Raw genomic sequence first — 23474 nt, forward strand, 5'->3', positions numbered from 1 at the left:
GTTTGGAGGGATATGGAATATATGCTGGCAGGTGGGACTAGTACAGCTGGGACATGTTGGCCGGTGTGGGCATGTTAGGCAGAAGGACCTCTTTCCACACTGTATTAAAAAAAAACCCATATTTGCAGACCAAGTGGGAAATCATATGAGGGAGGACGAGGATTTTCTTTGTTTTTTTTTTGTTGCAACAAGATGATCCACAAATGAAAAGGAGGAAAATATGGAACTGCTATGACTATGACCTAGCGGTCACTCCGTGAGACAATGAGATATTTTCAAATACAAAGTTCGTTTTAACAGTTAACAATGTATTTTTGTTATGCAAACTAAAAATACTAAAAGCTGTTTATTACATTATTTCATAATTATTGCACAAATAATAGAAACAAAGAACTGCAGATGCTGGTTAATATGCAAAAGGACACAAAGTACTGTAATAACTCAGCTGGTCAGGCAACATCTCTGGAGAACATGGGCAGGTGATGTTTTGGGTCGAGACTCTTCTGACTCTCGGCCTGGAAGGCAGGTTGGGCCGGCTTTGGTAGGCCCGGTGTGGCGGTGGATGACGATAAGACTGGTCTGAAAGTGGCTAGAGTGGTGGTGTGGATCGTTGTTGCTGGTTTGGCCTGGTGGTAAAGATTGGTAGGAACAGTCTGGAAACATCTGGAGTGGCAGTGCAGGCCGGTGGCGGCGGCGGTGGCAGCAGCATCGGTGGTCCCGACCTTGAAGTGTGGTGAAAGTTGGTGCTGTACCTCTTGGAGCTGCTGTGGGTCTTGGCCTCGTGTGAACTGTTGCCCAGCGCGATCTCGCAGTGGATTTTGACTTGAAACGTCACCTATCCATGTTCTCCAGAGATGCCGCCTGACCTGCTGAGTTACTACAGCACTCTGTGTCCTTCCTTGCACAAGTGTCAATCGAAGAAATTACATGTCAATTTCTATGGCTTTCCGCACTGTACCTAGCAGCCTGTGTTCTTTACGAGATATTGGTGTATGATTATTGTGTGGATGCTCTGTATGCTTTAACTGAAATCCATTATAAAGAAGTCCATAATAATGAGGGTGAACTGTGTTCACACTTGCTTTGCATTTAGTCATTACGTACAATGCATGCTGCCAAATCACTGCTTCATTACCTGTCAAATTTGTTTCTGGTTATTGAAAAGCAACCATAATGGTTGCATAATGTTTCCCACATTAATCAGAGCAAGGTAAGTTATTCATTAGACCAAAGCAAACCGATTTGTTTGTTGCTACTCTTAATTTGGCAGTAAATTACGTGAGGAGTACTCAAGTACAACTCCATGAGAGTTCCCAATCAAGAAATGTTAGCATCATAGGCTCTTTCCTGGCATGGTCTCAAAACTTTGTTTAAATTCAATAAATGTGAAACTCCCTATAAATAGTGACTATCTCGATCTGGGGACATCAATACCATCAGAAATCGTTGATAATATGCCCCCTGAAGAAACTGTTCAACAAACAATCTGACAAGCATTAGTAGACCTCTTGCTTTGATGCTGAGAATGTATCTTGAAATAATTCTCCATTTGTATTGGGTGTCAAATTCTCTTTTTGGGTGTGGTGGGTGCCATTTTTACCTTTGCTAAAGCATTAGAATTAGGATTCGGATATTCCTCTTATCAATCTTATATAGACTCATGCCACTTCTGAGTACAAATGTCAAATTATACCCTAGTATTGACTGCAAATAAGTTGTTACAGAGTTAATTGACTGATTTGACTTGTATTAACTTCCTCTGAATTCGGAATTAATACGAACTATGTGTTTCAGCTCATTTAGGATCAGATAAGGTAATCAATCCAATATATACGGGCGGCATGGTGGCGCAGCGGTAGAGTTGCTACATTACAGCGCTTTTAGAGCCAGAGACCCCGACTACGGGTGCTGTCTATACAGAGTTTGTATGTTCCACCCGTGAGCACGTGGGTTTTCTCTGAGATCTTCGGTTTCCTCCCACACTCCAAAGACGTACAGGTTTGTAGGTTAATTGGCTTGGTACAAATGTAAAATTGTCCCTAGTGTGTGTAGGATAGTGTGTGTAGTATACTCCCCATTTCTTATTAGACCCAAACTTATGTTCCTTTAACCATTTGTGCTAACTCCTCTTCTTTCTAATCGTCATTACACCAATTTGAATATTGTCTGAGGCAACAGACTGAGAGGTGGCCAATTTAGAAATTTCAAGAAATTTTTCTATTTTCCTTTACCATCTCATGGAAAACCGCAATTCTTGACCATTCATTCTACTTTAATCTAGTAGCTTACTAGAATGTAGTATTTGCCTGCTTCTTAATTAGTACTCAGCCATCTTATTACTCTAAAAGCATTTAAAACACATTTGGATAGATACATGGATAGGAAAGGATTAGAGGGATGTGGGCCAATGCCGAGGCGGGCAAATAGGACTAGCTTAGATGGGGCATTTTGGTCGGCATGGCCGAGTTAGGCCAGAGGACCAATTTCCATGCTGTGTGACTATTAATAAAACATTCAAGTTTATTGTTTGGAAAACACCCATGCAGTTCAAGTAATTAGTGTTTTCATTTAGTGTAATAATTAGTGTAATGATTTCTGTTCCTTTGTGGTTTATGTACCAAATCTGTACATAAAAATTATGAATTGGAAAAAAAAGCTACCAGTGAAATTATCTTAAAATTTAACACTATCTTAAATACTGCAACATTTGATTGCTGCTAATGTTAATGAGATTTTACCATTCACTAATCAAGTAACAATTTGCTTCTCAGTGATAAACAGCACATTCTCTTTTAACATTAAATTATAATATCAAGTTTTCATATTCTGGAATCCACAGCCTTAAACAAGGCTACCACCATTTAAAGGCATAGAGTCATACAACACGGAAACAGGCCCTTCGGCCCTGCTTGCCTATGCTGACCAAGAAACCCCATCTACACTGGTCTCACCTGCCTGTGTTTGGCCCATATCCCTTCAAACCTTTCCTATCCATGAATCTATAAATGTTGTTATAGTGTTCAAAAGGGAACTGCAGATGCTGGAATATCGAAGGTACACAAACTTGCTGGAGGAACTCAGCGGGTGCAGCAGCATCTATGGAGCGAAGGAAATAGGCGACGTTTCGGGCCGAAACCCTTCTTCAGACTGATGGGGGGTGGGGAAAGAAAGAAGGAAAAAGGGAGGAGGAGGAGCCCGAGGGCGGGCGGATGGGAGGGTGGGAGGAGACAGCTAGAGGGTGAAGGAAGGGGAGGGGACAGCACAGGCTAGCCAAATTGGGGGAACTCAATGTTGATGCCATAAGGGCGCAAGGACCCCAGACGGAATATGAGGTGCTGTTCCTCCAATTTCCGCTGTTGCTCACTCTGGCAATGGAGGAGACCCAGGACAGAGAGGTCGGATTGCGAATGGGAGGGGGAGTTGAAATGCTGAGCCACCGGGAGGTCAAGTAGGTTAAGGCGGACTGAGCGGAGGTGTTCGGCGAAACGGTCGCCCAACCTACGCTTGGTCTCACCGATGTAAATAAGCTGACATCTAGAGCAGCGGATGCAGTAGATGAGGTTGGAGGAGATACAGGTGAACCTTTGTCGCACCTGGAACGACTGCTTGGGACCTTGAATGGAGTCGAGGGGGGAGGTGAAGGGACAGGTGTTGCATTTCTTGCGGTTGCAACGGAAAGTGCCCGGGGAGGGGGTGGTGCGGGAGGGAAGGGAAGAATTGACGAGGGAGTTGCGGAGGGAGCGGTCTTTGCGGAAGGCACACATGGGGGGAGATGGGAAGATGTGGCGAGTGGTGGGGTCACGTTGGAGGTGGCGGAAATGGCGGAGGATTATGTGTTGTATTTGCCGGCTGGTGGGGTGAAAGGTGAGGACCAGAGGGACTCTGCCCTTGTTGCGTGTGCGGGGATGGGGAGAGAGAGCAGTGTTGCGGGGTATGGATGAGACCCTGGTGTGAGCCTCATCTATGGTGGCGGAGGGGAATCCCCGTTCCCTGAAGAACGAGGACATTTCCGATGCCCTGGTATGAAATGTCTCATCCTGGGAACAGATGCGGCGTAGGCGGAGGAATTGGGAGTAGGGGATGGAGTCTTTACAGGGGGCAGGGTGGGAAGACGTGTAGTCCAGATAGCCATGTGAGTCAGTGGGTTTATAATGTATGTCGGTCAGGAGTCTGTCCCCTGCGATGGAGATGGTGAGGTCAAGGAATGGTAGGGAAGTGTCGGAAATCGTCCAGGTGTATTGGAGTGCCGGATGGAAGTTGGTGGTGAAGTGGATGAAATCAGTCAGTTGTGTGTGGGTGCAGGAGGTGGCACCAAAGCCACCTCCTGTTGTTATAGTACCTGCAACAACTACCTCAGACTTTATCCTGCACCAAATGTTGTACCCTTTATCCTTTATCTGTGTGCAGATGGCTTGATTGTTTAAGAGGATGGCTTGATTGTTATCACGTATAGTCAATTCTTTGACTGGATAGTGCGCAAACAAAAGCTTTTATGAACCAAATAAACGGAACTACCCTCCTCCAGCAGTTTGTCATAAAGTCAGGTACTTTGGACATACGCTTAGATATAAAAGGTGAAGAGGGATCTGGACTTAATATAAGCAGGTAGGTCAGCATAGATAGGCATCATAGTTGGCATAAACGGTAGATTGAAAGAGCAATTTCTATAGAAAAAAAACATAGAAAAAAATGGATGCATGAGTAGGCCATTCGGCATACTACAATCCAGCACTACCATTCAATATGACTGATCATCTAAAATCAGTACCCCCTTCCTGTTTTTTCCCCATATTCTTTGACTCCTTTGGCCCTAAGAGTCGCATCTAACTCTCTTGAAATTTGCCTGAAAAAAGGTCCTTATAGCCCTGTCTCACGGTGCGAGCTGACCGACGAGGTACCCCGAGTGAAAGACTCGTGGTTGTGTACGAGATTCCAAGTGTATGATCAAGAGTTTAACCGAGTTCCCACGGGTATGACAAGTTTGCCGTTCACTTGTCATTTCTGCGATGTTCCAAGTTCGTCTCCCGAGTTACTCTTGAGCCAACCGTGAATTAAGGTCTTTTTTAATGATGGCATCTTTTGAAAAGTAACTGGGGGGGGGGGGGGGGGGATGTGCTTTGACAGGACCTCGGGTCTACTTTCCAAGGTACCCCAGTCAGTACGTTCACTGTTACCATGAAGATTGAAACTAAGGTCGGTATTGTGAAGTAATCCGAAGATTAGATTTCTCATCCAAATCTGGACGAAAGGGATACGATTCGTTTTGTAATGGCGCGTTCATGAATGTTGAGCGTTTCCGAGAGCTTGTGAAACTAAACGGAAAATGCGATGGATAAAATCGCATGTTAAAAACTGCAAGTTGTTAGAGAGTCGCCCGAAGCAAGAGGTGGGCAGCACTGGAGCAGTGATACCCGAAGCGTTTATTTCTACTTTAGTGCCAGCATAGTTCACAACACGCGAGGATTATGTGTGTCATGTATTCGTGTGAATGAAGCGTGTTGGTGGGCGGGCAGTGTGTAAGGCAAGCAAGATGGATAACAATACCATGGGACAAACTGGAGTCATACATAAACAATAAAGAATAAGACTCGAGAATAGAAAACTCACCACAAACCAAAGCTTCAGCGGTCGCCATGTGCATGAGCGTATCGAATGGAGCCCTCCACTGAAATGGTTTTAAAACCATTATGTCTATCTCTGCTGATAAATCAGACTCGGTCAGCTTGAATCCCGCTTTGTTGCACCCGTGACCCGTAACGTTATAATAGCCCATGGCATTCCCGAGTGCTCCAAGGACCATGGCAGCCTCGTACCTCTCCATTGTACCGGCTTCCTGAAGCCTGAGCAAGAAGCGGCCGTCCCTCGACTGGGTCGAGTCCCCACACCGGGCTCTCCTGTAGTGTAACCCGCCTCGACTTGCTTACACACAAGCTACGATTCTCACCCGCAGCGACTTGAAGCGTGTGAGAAGGAACTGCAAATGCTGGTTTAAACCCACGAGGAGCGAGAAAAAGCCGGAGTAACTCAGCGGGACAGACAGCATATCTGGAGAAAAGGATAAGAAGGGTCTCGACCCAAAACATCACCTATTCCTTCTCTCCAGAGCTGCAACCTGGACCGGCCCGCTGAGTTACTCCATCTTATGTTGTCTATCAGCGACTTGGTACTCTACAGATTAATAAACAAAAGCAAAGTTTCAACTTACCCACAGAGAATCGTCATACACAAATAAAGGCTGTAAATTGGGTTGAAGAATGACATTGTCACGGATAATACTCAAGTCAAACTCACCCTAACGCATGGGGGAGAAACATTTGGTTCAATTTGAACTTTAGTCTAAGAGCAGGAAGTGGATCAGACTCAATGTGTGGGAAGGAACTGCAGATGCTGGTTTATACCGAAGATAGGCACAAAATGCTGGAGTAACTCAGCAGGTTACTGTCTGAAGAAGGGTTCCAACCGGAAACGTCACCTATTCTTTTTCTCTAGAGATGTTGCTGCTGAGAGGAATAGATCGGGTAGATGCACAGAGTTGGGGAATTGAGAACTGCTGAGTTACTCCAGCACTTTGTGTCTACCGCGGGAGCAGACTTGATGTGCCAAATGCCCTAATCAGAGACATAAAATCTTACAGCGTGCAAACAGGCCCTTCGGTTCAACTTGCCCACACCGACCAACTTGTCCCATCCACACTAGTCCCACCTGTCTGTGTTTGACCCACATCACATGTCCTATCCATGTATCTGTCCAAATGTTTCTTAAACGTTGTGATAGCCCTGTCGCAATTACTTACTCCAGCAATTACTTATTCCAGATACCCACCACCCTTTGAGTGACAAAGTCACCCCTCGGGTTCCTATTAATTCTTTCCTCCCCTTACCTTAAACCTATGCCCTCTGGATCTCGAATCCCCTAGTCTGTGCAACTAACCTATCTATTCCTCATGATTTTATACACCTCTGTAAGATCACCGCTCAGCCTCCTGCCCTCCAAGGAATAGATTCTGCTCCTATGACTTATGGTCTGTTAAATGTTGTTTTAGTACCTGGTGACTACCGTCCGGTGGCCCTTACCTCGGTAGTCATGAAATGCTTTGAGAGGCTGGTGAAGAAACACATCTGCGCCTTCCTCCATCGGAACATGGACCCCTTGCAGTTCGCATACCGTCCGAACAGATCCACGGACGATGCGGTCTCCCAGGTCTTGCACACCGCTCTCTCCCATCTGGACAGCCAGAAGGGGGGCTACGTGAGGATGCTGTTCATAGACTACAGTTCAGCCTTCAACACGATAGTCCCCACCAGACTGGCTGGGAAGCTAATGGAATTGGGACTCAACACCTCCCTGTGTGCCTGGGTCCTGGACTTTCTCACCGCCAGGCCCCAGGTAGTCAAGATGTCCCTCACCCTGAGCACAGGATCGCCCCAGGGTTGCGTCCTCAGCCCCCTATTGTACTCCCTGTACACACATGACTGTGTGGCTAGGTTCAGCTCCAACTCAATAATTAAGTTTGCTGATGACACTGTGGCGGTGGGCCTGATCTCAGACAACGACAAGAAGGCCTACCAGGAGGAGGTGGCTGATCTAGCACTCTGGTGCCAGGATAACAGCCTCCTCTTGAACATCAAAAAAAAAGAAGGAGCTGATCATGGACTTTAGGAGGGCACATCATCCGAGGACGTACACTCCATTGAGGATAAATGGGGATCCTGTGGATAGGGTGAACTGTTTTAAATATCTGGGAGTCCACATCTCCGAGGATATGACATGGGCATCACACGCCTCAGCACTCGTGAGTAAGGCAAGGCAGCGCCTTTACCACCTCAGGCAATTGAGGAAATTCAGAGTGTCTCCGAGGATCCTCCAGTGCTTCTACGCAGCGGCGGTGGAAAGCATCTTGTCCGGGAACATTACCATCTGGTTTGGGAATTGCTCTGCCAAGGACAAGAAGGCTCTGCAGAGAGTAGTGCGTTCGGCCGAACGCACTATGGGAACTTCACTTGCCCTCCTGCAGGAACTATACATCAGGAGGTGCAACTCCAGAGCCAACAATATCATGAGAGACCCCTTCCACCCCTGCAACGGACTGTTCCAGCTGCTACGGTCAGGCAAACGCCTCCGTTGCCATGCGGTGAGAACAGAGGTTGAGAAGGAGTTTCTTCCCAGAGGCCATTCGGACTGTAAATGCCTATCTCACCAGGGACTAACTCTACTGAACGTTTTTCCTTCCATTATTTATTATGTAAAGGTATATGTGTGTTATGATTGTGTTTATAGTTTGTTTGGTTGTTTGGTTGTTTGTCTTTTTGCACAAAAGTCCGCGAGCATTGCCACTTTCATTTCACTGCACATCTCGTATGTGTATGTGACAAATAAACATGACTTGACTTGACTTGGTACAACTATCTTCTCTGGTGTTAGACGATAAATTCAAACATCTTCTCGACATCCCCTCTATTCAGGCCTTTCACTATTCGGTATGTTTTAACGAGATCCGCCCTCATCCTTCTAAACTCCAGCGAGTACAGGCCCAGTGCCGTCAAACACTCAGCATATGTTAACCCATTCATTCATGGGTTAACGTATGATTCAATGAGAGTTGTACAATACAGAAACAGTCTCATCAGCCCACCAGTCCATGCTGATCTTATTGCCCATGCACACTAATCCTGTTTGCCTGCATTAGACTGTATCCTTTTATTCCTTACCTATTTTGAATGTCTGTTTAAATGGCTCTTAAACCTCAAAATGTACAATGCCCTCCATAATGTTTGGGATAAAGACCCATCATTTATTTATTTGCCTCTGTACTCCACAATTTGTGATTTGTTATAGAAAAAAATTCACTTGTAGTTAAAGTGCACATTGTCAGATTTTAATAAAGGCCATTTTTATACATATTGGTTTCACCATGTAGAAATTACAGCAGTGTTTATACATGGTCCCCCCCCATTTCAGGGCACCATAATATTTGGGACACAGCCATGTCATGTAAATGAAAGTAGTCATTTTTAGTATTTTGTTGCATATCATTTGCATGCAATGACTGCTTGAAGTCTGCGATTCATAGACATCACCAGTTGCTGGGTGTCTTCTCTGGTGATGCTCTGCCTGGCCTGTATTTAGCTTATGCTTGTTTTGGGGGCTAGTCCCCTTCAGTTTTCTCTCCAGCATATAAAAGGCATGCTCAGTTGGGTTCACATCGGGTGATTGACTTGGCCATTTAAGATTGATTATCTTTTAGCTTTGAAAAATTCCTTTGTTGCTTTAACAGTATGTTTGGGATCATTGTATGCTGTAGAATGAACCACTGACAATGAGGTTTGAGGCATTTGTTTGTACGAGCAGATAGGATGTGCCTATAGACTTCAGAATTAATTATGCTACTACCATCAGCAGTTGTATCATCAATGAAGTTAAGTGAGCCAGGACCTTCAGCAGCCATACATGCCCAGGCCATAACATAGGTATGTTGCAAAGCCTACCTGAAGCGTCTTTGAAAATCTTCCGCTGCGGGTGTGCGCGATTTTGGCGCCGTTTAGAGGGGGCGGGTTTAAAACGCGATTTTCTCTAGGCTGTTCAAATCGAAGATGTTCAGCCTAGTTAATTATTAACGAAAAATCGCTGGAAGACCCCGTCGCAAAGGCTATTATTAGGTTTAAAGGCCTCGTATAATAGTTATAGTAGTTTAAAAATCAATCTCTAAACCCGCGACTGCCGGCAACCGCAGGGTCTCATAAAGCAGATAGCAGAAGTTAGGTTGTATATTTTTACATTAAAAAGGGCTTCTAAACATCCCGTTATACAAAATTTAATATTGCGAGTAGCTCAATTTGGGCCCATTATATCGCGCAGTATTTTTCTGGGCATTTGGGGCACAAATCTACCGCAATGTGAACGTTCTAAACCAGCGCGTTCCACAGGGACCCACTAGAAAGCTGATTTAAATGGGCATTTATTTACAGCAATTGAGCACTGAATTCCTTCCATTTGGTCTATAAATTAATGTAAATGAGATTTTAAAATCATGTTTTATTGTGAATTATTTGTGAATATTATTTGGACATTTAGGCTATTTTAAAATGTTAATAATTTATTAAGAAATGGATAGATGTTTAGATCTAGTAATTGAAGTCTGAAATTAGCTACAATTAGGTAACTAACTAATTATATGCTTTAATTTCAGGTCATCCAAGTAAGATTATTTTATATTTGTTTCAGAATGCTTCAATCTATGATAACTGAAAATTTCATTCAGTTCTCTTAATTTTTAAGAAAGTTATGGGCTTTTGACTGTTCACGATCACAACTTTTTTGTTATGTCCATAGAAAATCAATAGGGAACAAGATGCTCATTTCCGAGTATGAAAATGGCCATAACTTTTTAAATACTTGAGATATGAAAGTGAATTAGGTGTCAAATTAAACTTATTTTTATGCTTTATCTGATGGGATAAATTACAGACTTGATTTTTAAAATCTCAAAATTTTGTAACATTGCTACATAACACCCCCACCATCTTGTTTCACAGATGAGGTGGTATGCTTTGGATCTTGGGCAGTTCCTTCTCTCCTCCATCACTCTGATATGTTAATCTTCTTCTCATCTGTCCACAAGACCTTTTTCCAGAACTGTGGTTGCTCTTTTAAGTACTTCTTGGCAAACCGTAACCTGACCATCCTATATTTGCGGCTAACCAGTGGTTTGCATCTTGCTGTGTAGCCTCAGTATTTCTGTTGATGAAGTCTTTTGCGGACAGTGGTCATTGACAAATCCACACCTGACTCCTGAAGAGTGTTTCTGACTAGGTGCTGAGACCTCTCTGATACCTGCATTAAGGAGGCATTTAAACACCCATGAGCAATTACAAACACCTGTGCAGCCATGTGTCTCAAACATGAAATGGGGGGACTATGTATATACACAGCTGTAATCTCTACATGGTGAAATCAAAATGTATAAAAATACCCTTTAATAAAATCTGACAATGCACTTTAACCACATGTGATTTTTTTCTATTACATATCTCAAATTGTGGAGTACAATGGCAAATAAATAAATTATGGGTCTTTGTCCCAAACATTATGAGGGCACTGTATTGGTTTCACCACCACCTCATGCAACATGTTCAAGATATCAACCATTCTCTGTGTGTAAATACAAAACTTGCCTCTCTAATTCTATTTAATATTCCTTCCTCTCGGCTTAAGCCCATGCCCTCTTTGTTTGTTGCTGATTAATTGCCATGATTTTTTTTTAAGAAGTAAATAACAGATCAGACAAAGAACAGTCAGTAGACGACCTTTACTTAGATTTTCTGAAAGCCTTTGATAAGGTGACACACTTGAGGCTTCTAATTAAGATGAGAACCCACGGTATCAAAGGGAAGGTACTAGCATGGATAGCAGGTTGGCTGGATGGCAGAAGACAAAGAGTGGCAATAAAGGGGGCTTTTTCTTGTTGACTGCCAGCGACTAGTGGTTCTGCAGGGGTCGGTGCTGGGGCCGCTACTCTTCACGTTGTATATTAATGATTTGGATGAGGAGATTAAAGGCTTTGTGGCCAGGTTTGCGGATGATACTAAAATAGGTGGAAGGGCAGGTGGTGTAGAGAAAGCAGGGACTCAGCAGAAGGACTTGGACAGGTTGTGAGAGTGGGCAGAGAAGTGGCAGATGGAATATAGTGTAGCAAAGTGTGGAGTCATGCATTTTGGTAGTAGGAATAAAGGCGTAGACTATTTCCTAAATGGGGAGAGAATCCAGAAATCGGAGGTGCAAAGGAAGTGCTGGTGCAGGATTCCCAAAATGTTAATCTGCAGGTCGAATAGGTAGTAAAGAAAACAAACATTTATTTCAAGAGGGCTTGTACAGAAAAACAGGGATGTAATGTTGAGGCTCTAAGGCGCTGGTAAGCCCCCATTTGGAATATCATGAGCAATTTTGGGCATCATATCTGAGGAAGGATGTGCTGGTTCCGGTGAGGGTCCAGAGGAAGTTTACAAAGAGTGATTCCAGGAATGAGTAGGTTAACCTATGATGAGCGTTTGTCGGCACTGGGCCTGTACTCGCTGGAGTTTAGAAGAATGAGGGGGGACTTCATTGAAACATACAGAATATTGAAAGGCTTGGATAGAGTGGATTTGGAGAGGATGGTTCCATTAGTGGGAGAGTTTAGGACAAGAGGTCATAGCCTCAGAATTAAAGGATGTTCTTTTAGGAAGGAGGTGACAAATTTCTTTAGTCAGAGGGTGGTGAATCTGTGGAATTCTTTGTCACAGAAGGCTGTGGAGGCCAAGTCAAGCCCCAGCTATGAAGGCATGTTTTCCATATGCCTTCTTAACCACCCTGGTGACTTTTTTTTAATACTTTCAGAAAATTTTAAAATGAACTTGGACCTTTACTTTTATCTCTTCATCACCATTCCTTAGCGCCAATAATGTATGTGGCCTGCCCCTATTTGACTTCCCAGAATGCTTCACCACATGTTCTAAGAGATTGTCATTGTACTGTATAATTGCAGTGACTGCCTAATGGTTAAGAATAGCAGCAGATGCACTTATAAGAATTTGCAGTGGTTATTTTCTTATTTGTTATCTGTCTAAACAAGTAATGTTTTGCATGTATTTAATGTACTTAGTTTTGCCATCGATTCAATGGCAAATACGTTGTATCACCGATTCTTTCTATGTATTTAATAAAGAGGTATGCTTCTTAAAAACTGTTTGCGAGGCTGGTATATCTTTAAATGTTCAAATGGTCCATTGATTTCTGCAGCTGAACTCCATGGTGGAATTACATGTTTCAATAGAAACAAGAAACATTTCATACTTCTATTTCTAGAGGACCAAATAAAGCTGATAGGAGGTGTAGTGTGTGTTAACTTCAACCACTGTGTACTGCATGCTTTGCCTTTTTTTATTTTTGATCACAGTTGTGTAATAAAACGAAATAATTAATTCAATCACAATGAATTGTTTCATAAAGCTGATTGAGATTCAAAGTGTTTAATAAATCTCTTTTTATTGCAGATGTTTGATTGGATTTCTCACAACAAAGGGCTCTTCTTGAATAGCTATACAGAGATTGGAGCTACTCATCAACATGCTGTGGAACTTCAGACACAACACAATCACTTTGCAATGAACTGCATGGTAAGTGCAATTACATTATGGGGCAAAAAGGTAATTATTCAGCAACAATAAACAATTATTCAATGGGTTCACTATTGATTAATACATGGTTTGTTATTGCTTGGATTCTCTCAAAATAGGTTTTTACATCAAAATAAAACATACCTGAAGAAGGGTTTTGGCCCGAAACGTTGCCTATTTCCTTTGCTCCATAGACACTGCCGCACCCGCTGAGTTTCTCCAGCATTTTTGTCTACCTTCAATTTTCCAGCACCTGCAGTTCCTTCTTGAAAATAAAACATACAATTGCTAGCCAAAGCTGTCCCGTGTCACCATTAAATAAAATCATGGCTGATCCTCTTCTGGCCCATTTTAGTGACACTTCCTTTGATTCCTTTAAAGCTTAAATAACATTTTCCATCTTTAATGTGCTTAGTGACAAAATATTATTAACCTTTTGGGATTTCGCTAAACCTCTTTATTCTTTTCTTGACTTTCATTCCTCCCTGAAATCCCATTTGCCACGACATTGCCTCTACAATGATATACACCAGCGTTGAAACTTAATATGCAAACTTCATAATACATTGGCTGCAGATTGCATTGTATGCAGTAGAATTTCATGGAATTTAGTACAAAATCCTGTGTAAAAGCAAAAAATGCCTGCCCAGTCGATTAATTAATCAGTTTTGATGAATTGAGCCCAGTATGTTTATCCTTGAATTTCATTTTTTTTGTACTCCACAAATTATATGTGTTGATTAATTAATGACCTGGCAGTTACAATTGCAATGATGACAAAGGTGTTACCACTTAATGCCATCCATGTGTAAAAACAACCTAGGTGTTGCTGTCAGTGGTTCCCTGCTGCTCTGAAGGGCATGAGTTTTCAGTCTTTGTTGAATACTCCATATATAGTTATTGATTTTCACTTGAACTACAACTTGAACTATGAACTAGGTCACACTATTCTTGAAATAGATATTGTTGAATAAAAGCGCATGTATGGTGTTCCAAGTTATTCTGTTTGTACGCCGTGTAGCCTTGTAAAATGCAATTTTGTGATTATGGAGATAGTCATCCAGATAACATTTTAAATTTCCATAATTTTAAAAGAATAGAAATTATTTTTAAGAGATATGTTATCTTCACGCGTTCTAATGGTAAAATATATAATCTCTGCTTTTTGTTTCCTGCTTTGCTGTAAATGATATATTTTTTAATTGATTGGCTTTAGCAGAGATCCTCAGTAGATTGGGCAAGTTCAAAGCTCATGATCACTGAGGTAGATGGATTAGAGTTGTTTTTGTTGGCACCTTTTCACATCACAATCACAATAATACTTTATTTGCCAAGTATGTTTTGCAACATACGAGGAATTTAACTTGCCAAGTCAGTCATACAAATAAAATGCAACGGAACACACAAAACACATTTTAACATAAACATCCATCACAGAGACTCCTCCACATTCCTCTCTGTGATGGAAGGCGAAAAAAAGTTCAATCTCTTCCCTTTGCTCCCCCGCGGTCGGGGGCCTCGAGCCCTCCGTTGACGGGATGATCGTGACTCCCGCAGCCGAGGCGATCTGCTCCTGCTTCGTTGAATGGGTGATGTTTCGGGTCGAGACACTTCTTCAGACATCTTTTCACGTTCTATATTAACAATTTCACTAAAGGAACTAAGTATAATATTTGCAAGTGCAGGTGACACGAAACTAAGAGAATGTGGGAAGTGGTGAGTGTGCAAAGATGCTTAAAAAAAACTTTTCTTGGATATATTGGTATTTGGTTTCAAGCTTTTGAAGCTTCTGCCCACCAGGAGATGGGAGAAAAGCGAATGATTGAGATGTGAGTAGATCTTGATTATGTTGGCTGTTTTTCTGAGGTAGTGTGAAGTGTAGATGGAGTTGACGATCACGTGGCTGGATTGCATGATGGACTGGGCTGCGTTCACAACTTCCTACAGTGCTTGTGGTCTTGGGAAGAGCAGTTGCTAAACCAAGTTGTGATGCATTCAAATTGGATGCTTTCTGTGGTGGCTCTGGAAATTGGCACAATTAATTGGAGACATGCTGAATTTCCTCAGCTTTCTGAGGAGGTAATGTGTTTGCTTAGCCATAGTGTTTTTGTGAGTGGACTAATTCTTGGTGATATTTACACTGAGGCAGTTGAAGCTCCTGATCATCACCGCTGCTCCAGACAGAGACGTGTACTTCCAAAAGTTGATGCCAAGCTCCAAAATGTTGTTGATGTTGAGGGAGAGGGGTGGTTGTTTTGACACCAAGCTACTAAGTTCTCTATCTTCTTCCTGAACTTCATCTCGTTGTTTGAGATCTGCCCCGCAACTGTGGTGTCATCTGAAAATGGAATTAGAGTTGAATGTGGCCACAGTCACAAGTGTATAGGGAGTATAGTGGGGCTGAGTAGGCATCTTGTGTCACCGGTGTTGAGTTATTGTAGAGGACTTTTTATCGCCTATCCTTATTGATTGTGGTCTGTATTTTCAGGAATTGCAGTTCCAGTTGCAGGGGGAAGGTGGTGACTCCAAAATCTAAGTGTTTGGAGGTAAATTTGGTTGGGATTATGGTGTTGAAGACAGGGTGATAGTTAATAAATAGTCTGATGTCAGTGTCCTTACTTAAAACATTAAACACAACTACAGGCACCAACATGATGTCAAATTAAACTAATCCCTTCTGCCTGCACATGACCCATATTCCTCCATTTCCTGCATATTTATGTGCCTGTCCCAAAGTCTCTGAATGCCATTTCTGCTTCCATCACCATCCCTGGTAGCATGTTCCAGGCACACACACCATTCTCTGTGTAAAAGAACTTGCTTGCACATCATCTAAATTTTGCCCCTCTTACCTTAATGATATGTGCTCTAGCCTTTGACATTTAAACTCCAGAGAGTAGGTTCCGACTGGCTCCATATTCATTCCAATAAACCTAATTTTATAAAATTAGTTCTTTCATCAGGTCACCACACAGAACCCGACATTCCAAAGAGGACAATCCAATCTTTGCATATAGCTAATACCCTCTAATCCAGGTAGCATCTTGGCAAATCTCTTATGCAATCTCTCCAAAGCCACCCTCATCCTGTAATGGTGTGACCATATTTGCACATAATACTCCAAATGTGGCCTAACCAAAATCTCAGTCTGAAGAAGGGTTTCGGCCCGAAACTTTGCCTATTTCCTTCGCTCCATAGATGCTGCTGCACCCGCTGAGTTTCTCCAGCATTTTTGTGTACACCCAAAATTTTATAAGGCTGCAAGATGTCTTGCTGATTTTTTTCTTCAATATCCTAACTGACAAAGGCAAATATACCATCTGCATTCTGTACCACTATCTACTTTTACATCAGTGCTGTTAAGGGTTCTGCCATAAACTATATACTTTCCCTTTATTTTCTACTGCCCTACCTTCATCAAATTTTGTCACCTCCTCAGAAAACTCAGCAAGACATGACCTGTCGCGGGCAAAACCCCAATTAGGCCATTTTCGTTCATATGCGAGTAAATCCTCTCCGAACGAATCATCTTATAGAAACACAGAAGATAGGTGCAGGAGTATGCCATTCGGCCCTTCGAGCAGGCACCACCATTCAATGTGATCATGGCTGATCATCCACAATCAGTACCCTGTTCCTGCCTTCTCCCCATATCCCTTGATTCCTCTAGCCCTAATAACTCTATCTAACTCTCTTTTGAATTTATCCAGTGAATCGGCCTCCACTGCCTTCTGAGGCAGAGAATTCCATAAATTCACATCTCTCTGGGTCTACCCTTTATCCTTAAACTGTGGCCCCAACATCAGGAAAATGTTTCCTGCATTTAGCTTGTCCGATCCCTTAACAATTTTATATGTTTCTATAAGATCCCCTTGCAACCTTCTAAATACCAGTGGCTTCCCTACCCCTGATGTGAGGCTCAGCGGCCTGTAATTTCCTGCATTACACCTATTTCCGTTCTTGAACAAAGAACCAAAATTGGTTACTCCAGCTCTCCATGACCTTGGCCTGGTTAGAGAAGATACAAGATCTTTGTCAAAACCCCAGCAATCTCTCTTGCCTCTCTCAATAACCTGGGATAGATATTGTTAGGTCCTGGGAGATTATCCATATTAATTCTCTTCAAGATACCTATTACCCATTCCTTTATCTGTAAAAAACTCTTGCTCATTAGTATTCCCCACACTGATCTCACGATCTTCCATGTCCTTGCCCGTGATGAATCCTGGCGCTGAAAGTACTCATTAATACCACGCCTAAATCCTCTTACTCCAAGATTCTCTTTAATCCAAATTGCCAACGATATTTCATGGCCTCTTGTGGCCATCCTATTGCCCTGCTCAATTTCTTCCCAGCTTTATTTATATTCTTCAAAGGCCCTGTCTGATTTAATCCTTCTGAATCGTTAATGTTTTCAATGATGATGAATGAATTCTGAATCTTACATATAGTTCCTTTTTCTTTCTGATCAAATTTTCAACCTTAAATACAGATGTTCCAGGAGTGAGTGTAGGGCCAGGGAGATGCATCTGACCTGGACCAGGTGATGTGGCTCTGAGATCCAATAATGGTAATAGTGGTTACAGTCATAAGTGAAGGATTAGACATTTAGGACTGAAATTTCCTCACATAGTGTATGGTGACTCTTTGAAAAGTTTTATCCCAGAGAATTGTGGAGATTCGCTCATTTGTGTTAAAAAACTGAGATAGACCATAGAACAGTACCGCTCAGGAATGGGCCCTTCAGTCCACAATGTTTGTGCTGAACGTGATACTTATACTGATCTCTTCTGTCTGTAAATGATCCATATTCTTCTATTCTCTGCACTTCCATGTTCCTATCTAAAAGTCTCTTAAATGCCACCATCATACTTGCCTCCACAACCACCACTGGCAATGCATTCCAGTCCCCCACCACTCTCTATGCAAAATCAGTTTTCCTGTACTTCTCTATCAAACTTTCCCAATCTCACCTATAGTTATGCCCGCTAGTGTTGGACATTTCCAATATGGGAATTATGTTCTGACTGTCCATCCTATCTATGCCTCTCATAATTTTATATACTTCTATCAAGATAGAACTGGAGATTTTAATAAGGCAAATCTCAAAAAGGTCATGCCTACCTTCTGCCAACACACCACTTGTGTCACCAGAGGGGAAAGAACTTTGGACCACTGCTACACCCCATTCAGGAAAGGCTACAAGGCCGTTTCTCTCTTTCCTAAAGGAAGGATTTTCCTAATCTGACCATGCTGCCATTTTCCTGCAGCCGGAGTATAAACAACGGATAGTAAGGGAAGCGGCAGGGACGAGGGACATAAAGCAGTGGTCTGACCACACAGAGGCCATGCTGCAGGATGCACTGAGCGATGTCGACTAGAATATGTCCCAAGCAAGTCTCAAATTGTGGAGTACAGATGCAAATAAATAAATGATGGTCTTCTTCTCAAACATTATGGAGGGCATTGTATTTTGGAGCTGCTTCCTGCATGCATTAAAAAATTAAAGATGTCATTACCTTGGCTGCCATTTTCTACCATGCTCTCATACTTTTTTTTGAATTATTCTGTCTCTACCTCTGGAGATAGGTTCTTGACCAAATATAAACTTCAAAATCACGGTTCCCCATATTTACACCCTGGTTTCAGAAAGACCAATTATAAACTTGAAACTCACAGATCCCCATATTTACACCCTGGTTTCAGAAAGACCTCAATTCCATTCTCCACAGTTTTTTTGTTTTGCATCAATATATCAATATCAATCAATATCAGTTTTATTCATCACTTGCACATAAAGTGCATGTGAAATGAATTTGCCAGCAGCGGTACAATGAAAAAAGAACACATCAAAACACAATAAAAATTTAACACAAACATTCACCACAGCATTCATCACTGTGGTGGAAGGCACAAAATTTGGCCAGTCCTCCTCCACTTTACCCCGTGCTCGGGACCTCAACCCTCCGCAGCCGCCGCTGCGGGCGTCCAGATGAGTAGACAGGTAAAGTCCCGGTAAGTCCAGAATCGGTGCTTCCCCCACCGGAGACCGCTGCTTCAGGTTGGTGTAGGCCGCAGGCCGGCAGTCGAAGATCTAAAGACCCCACCGCGCAGCAGCCGGAAGCACCGCATACCGCAGGGCCGACAGTCGGAGCTCTTCTCCAAGGGACCCCAGCGAGGGACCCCGCTTCTGATGGTAAGTCCCCGCCGCGCCCGCGGTAGAAGTTGGCCGCGGGCCGGCAGTCGGAACTCTGCTCCTCCCGGGTCCCCAACGAGGGATCCCAGGCCTAGGACGCCGCCAGCTGGAGCTCTGCTGACCACAGCTTCAGGCTGCTGCGGGCCAGCGAACGGAGCGCTCCCCTCCGGCGAGCCCCGGCGAGGGCTCACCCGCTCCGCGACGAGAGTCCACGCTGCGCTCGCAACTGAAGCCCTGGGTGCATCTCCGGGAAAGGCCGCACCGATCCTCGATGTTAGGCCACGGGGGAGGCGACATGGAAAAAGTCGCCTCTCCGTGGAGGAGGCGACCTAAACGGTTTCCCCCTTAACCCCCCACACAAGACACACAGAGAGACATTAAACACATACATTAAAACACACACAACATAATGAGTCCGTCCACGTCATTACTTCTAGATGTCTTCTCTTTTCCTTAACTCTGGCTTTCCATCTACTTCCATTGACTGCACTCAATTGCACCTCTTTTATTTCCTGCATTTCTGCTCTCATCCTTTCTCTTTCCAGCCAGAGCAATAATAGGCTCCACTTCACCTTCTACCCCACTAGTTTCTACGTCCAGAAGGTCGTCATAATTTCTGCCACAATCAACTTTCATTCAGTTTGTACAGGTGGCCTGAGCTTCCAATTGCCTGTCATGTTACATTCCATTGCCAATCTAATCTCTCTTTCTTTGGCTTTCTGCACTGTTATAACAAAGCAGAAAACAAGCTGGAGGTACAACATCGCAACCTTAGTCCAGCCACTGTAAAGCCCTCTGAACTTAACACTGAATTCAACAATCACCCAGCCTCTCTATTTTGTGTGAAAACTATCACAATTCATCAATCTGTAAATTTAACTCAATATTTCGCTTGCCGCAGATGCTGCCTTTGCTGTAGTGTTTTCCAGCATTCACTATTATTTCAAGTCTTCAGCAAGTGTCATGTTCTGTCCTCACAGTTTCAGCTATTTTTCTCTCTTTTCTTCCCTCTATTTTTCCTCTATATGCACCACATTCAATCAAATTAACATGCCTTCTTCTCTCCATCAGCTGACACCAAATCTGTGTTATCGCTTTTCTCTCTGTCTCCAGCATTTCACAGATTTTCTCTTTTGTTCTCTGGAGCTTCACCATGCTCCTTCGCCGCAACATATTTGCCTTTTTCCTAACTTTTTGTTCTTCTGAAAGGTCATTCACAAAGCATGAACTCTATTTCTCACTTCAGAAATTCAGCTTGATCTGTTGAGTCTATACCAGAATGTTCTTATTTTTGTTTTTTGTGTGGTGTTGGAGACTTTTGCTCCGGATTTAGCTGTGTATCTAACCAAGCAGCCGTTCCAGTGTAGCTACTATACTGGCATCTACTGGACAATGTGGAAAATTAGCCCACGCTAATCCAGTTCAAAATAATGATGGACAAATATGATCAATCTAATTAATACCCTATAAGCCTAGCAATAATCGGCAAATTGATGGACTATGTCATTGTCATTGTTATGTACGGCAAGTGGCATTTGCTTGCTCACTGACGCTCAGTTTGAGCTTTGCCAGTACTGCCCTGCTCCTCATACGAGGACTTGATTACAAGTTTTGTTCTATATGGACAAAATAACTTAGTGACTGGAAATAATCTGAGAGGTACAGCTCGTAACTTTAATGCAACTTTTAATCAAGTATGCCATCAAAGTACCTTGATGAGATTGAAATTTATGGAAAACAAGGGCGAAACTCTCCACTGATATGAGTTGTACATAGCAGAAGGGTATATCGAACAATGCCAATGACACCTTCCATCACTTTCTGGTTGTTGGAGATTATTGGCTCAACCCCGAAGGTAGACAAAAAATGCTGGAGTAACAGCGGGACAGGCAGCATCTCTGGAGAGAAGGAATGGGTGACGTTTCTGGTCGAGACCCTTCTTCAGACTGAACCCCAGGCTATAACAGCTTGTCCAGTGCTGAACTATCTTGAGAAGCTTCATCTTCTCTGCATTGATACCTAAGGTTGAAATTGGGGATTTTTTTATCATGGTTCAATTACATTTGTAACTTCTGAGCAATCCATGCATGTAGTCAGCATGACATAGACTACATTTGGGCATGTGCTGGAAGTGGTCAATCACAATTTGCTAAATATATGGCAGCCAAGGACCATCACAAAAGGAGTTACGGCATCTATTTATTCAGTGATATAATAATCTCCAACCATCAAGATTTGCGGGGGGGGGGGGGGGGTTCATCGTTGACTCTAATATTAACTGGAGCTGCTTCATAGATGCTGTGGTTACAAAAGCAGGTAAAAGGTGACTATTCCCCAAAATCCTGTCGTCATCTACAAGGCAGACATTGGGAGTAAGATTGAATACTTTTCACTCGGCTGAAGCTAGTTGCTCAACAGATGCAGGACAAAGTAACCAATTGATGAATATTTACTATTTCCATTACTGTCACGCCCATGGAAGCAGTGTGTGCCCCAAAAATATTTTATTAAGCCACACAGACTTTGTTGGCTACATCTCTTAAACCCATGACTTAGTTGGAACAAAAAACACTGCAAGAACTCAGAAGGTTGGGCAGCATCTGGATGGAAAAACAGTTAATGCTACATGTGCAGGACCTTCTGTCAGACCTTGGAAATAGAGGAAAACAAGTTAGTTTTCAGCAGCCGACAAGGTGAGGGAGAGATGGATAGAACAAGGGCACAGAATCTTAACAGGTGACGTTCTTCTGTGTTCATCATCAAAAGTGGCATCATATATTGTGAACAATGATGCAGTCTGAGTCGTAAAGGATGTTGTTGCCAAACTGGGCTTGTGGCAAATGCTGAGAAACCCAATATGTTATTTGTCAAGACCAACAGTTGTTTTTTCTATCTGTTTTTCCACAGAATGTATATGTAAATATCAATCGCATCATGTCGGTGGCCAATCGTTTATTGGAATCTAACCATTATGCATCTCAGCAAATCAAGCAGATTGCCAATCAGCTGGATCTGGAGTGGAAGGCATTTGCAGCAGCGCTAGATGAGCGAAGTACCTTGCTTGACATGTCTGCTGTTTTCCATCAGAAAGCTGAACAGGTCAGTAATTGTTCATTACTCAGCAGGTCAGTACTGACTGGACTGGGAAGAGAAAGCCAGTTTCTCCTCCCACAGGCGCTGCCTAACCTACTGAGTATTTACTGCGGTTTCAGTTATACATTTCTAGAATCTGTAGGTTTTTTTGAATTTCAGTAAATGTTCATTGTCATTGCCTATATGATTCCTTTTGATATGGAAAATCTGTCGCCAGTACTTCAGATATTTCATTTTTATATTGTTTCTCTATTATTGTGCACCTGGCATGTTGAGCTTCTCTTGACCTGTTTCTATACCTGATAGTTTTCAGGTCAAATGTAACTCCATGCAAATTGTTCTATTCTTAAAACTGTCTCAAATAATTTCTTCTTGCAGTCTACTTCAGTGGCTACAATAGAGAATTACTTCCTTGCAAAGATCTCATCCATTAACCAATATATCTCAAAAATGGTCCTTTAAAAAATGATACTGCAACAGATTCTGATTTTTTTTCCATAAAATGCCGAAATGTTTGAAATATGATATATAGAAGTTATAGAATCAAAAGATCTGATTCCTGTATTTTCTGTTATTTTCCAGTGTTTCTTTTTTGACCATGAGAAGATTTTGTTTCTTTCTTTTTGCGATATTGTTAGAGAAATAAATATAGACCAGGATGCCAGAGATAACTCCCTTGATTTCCTGTGAAATGGAATGTGGGGATCTTTTGGAGGCCAAGCAAGTCCTTGGTTTTATGTCTTATTTGAAAGGCATTGCCACTGACATATTCCACCAGCCTCCCAGTAATCTGCAGGGAATGAAAAATAATTAGCTGATGATTGTTCGCAGAATAGACCTGATTGCAGTAATGTATTTTGTGACCTAATTATTTTGTGAACTTAGTATTGCTAAATATAACAATAAAATACTACATTGTTCTTTCTTTTGAAAAAGTGAATGACTCGACATATTTTGAGCAGCACCATGGGGATCTGTAAATTAGTGACATGATCTTGGTAAAGAAACAGCCCTCTTCCTTTGGTTTTATTTCT

At 42.6% G+C, this 23474-nt stretch overlaps 1 protein-coding gene across 6 annotated transcripts in view; it reads left to right on the plus strand.

The window, feature by feature from the left end:
• The window catches only part of trio (trio Rho guanine nucleotide exchange factor), a 341131-nt gene that overhangs the window by 121077 nt on the left and 196580 nt on the right, over positions 1–23474 (plus strand). For all 6 annotated transcript variants that reach the window (XR_004416575.1, XM_033048380.1, XM_033048401.1 and 3 more), the window contains exons 6-7: positions 13029–13151; positions 22255–22446. Coding sequence is in view for 5 of the 6 variants with exons in the window: in XM_033048380.1 (XP_032904271.1) it covers positions 13029–13151; positions 22255–22446 (315 nt within the window). In the remaining variant the exon portion in view is untranslated. The remainder of the gene's footprint in view (positions 1–13028; positions 13152–22254; positions 22447–23474) is intronic.

This window comes from Amblyraja radiata, chromosome 2, assembly GCF_010909765.2.
Source record: "Amblyraja radiata isolate CabotCenter1 chromosome 2, sAmbRad1.1.pri, whole genome shotgun sequence".
Lineage (NCBI taxonomy): Eukaryota > Metazoa > Chordata > Chondrichthyes > Rajiformes > Rajidae > Amblyraja > Amblyraja radiata.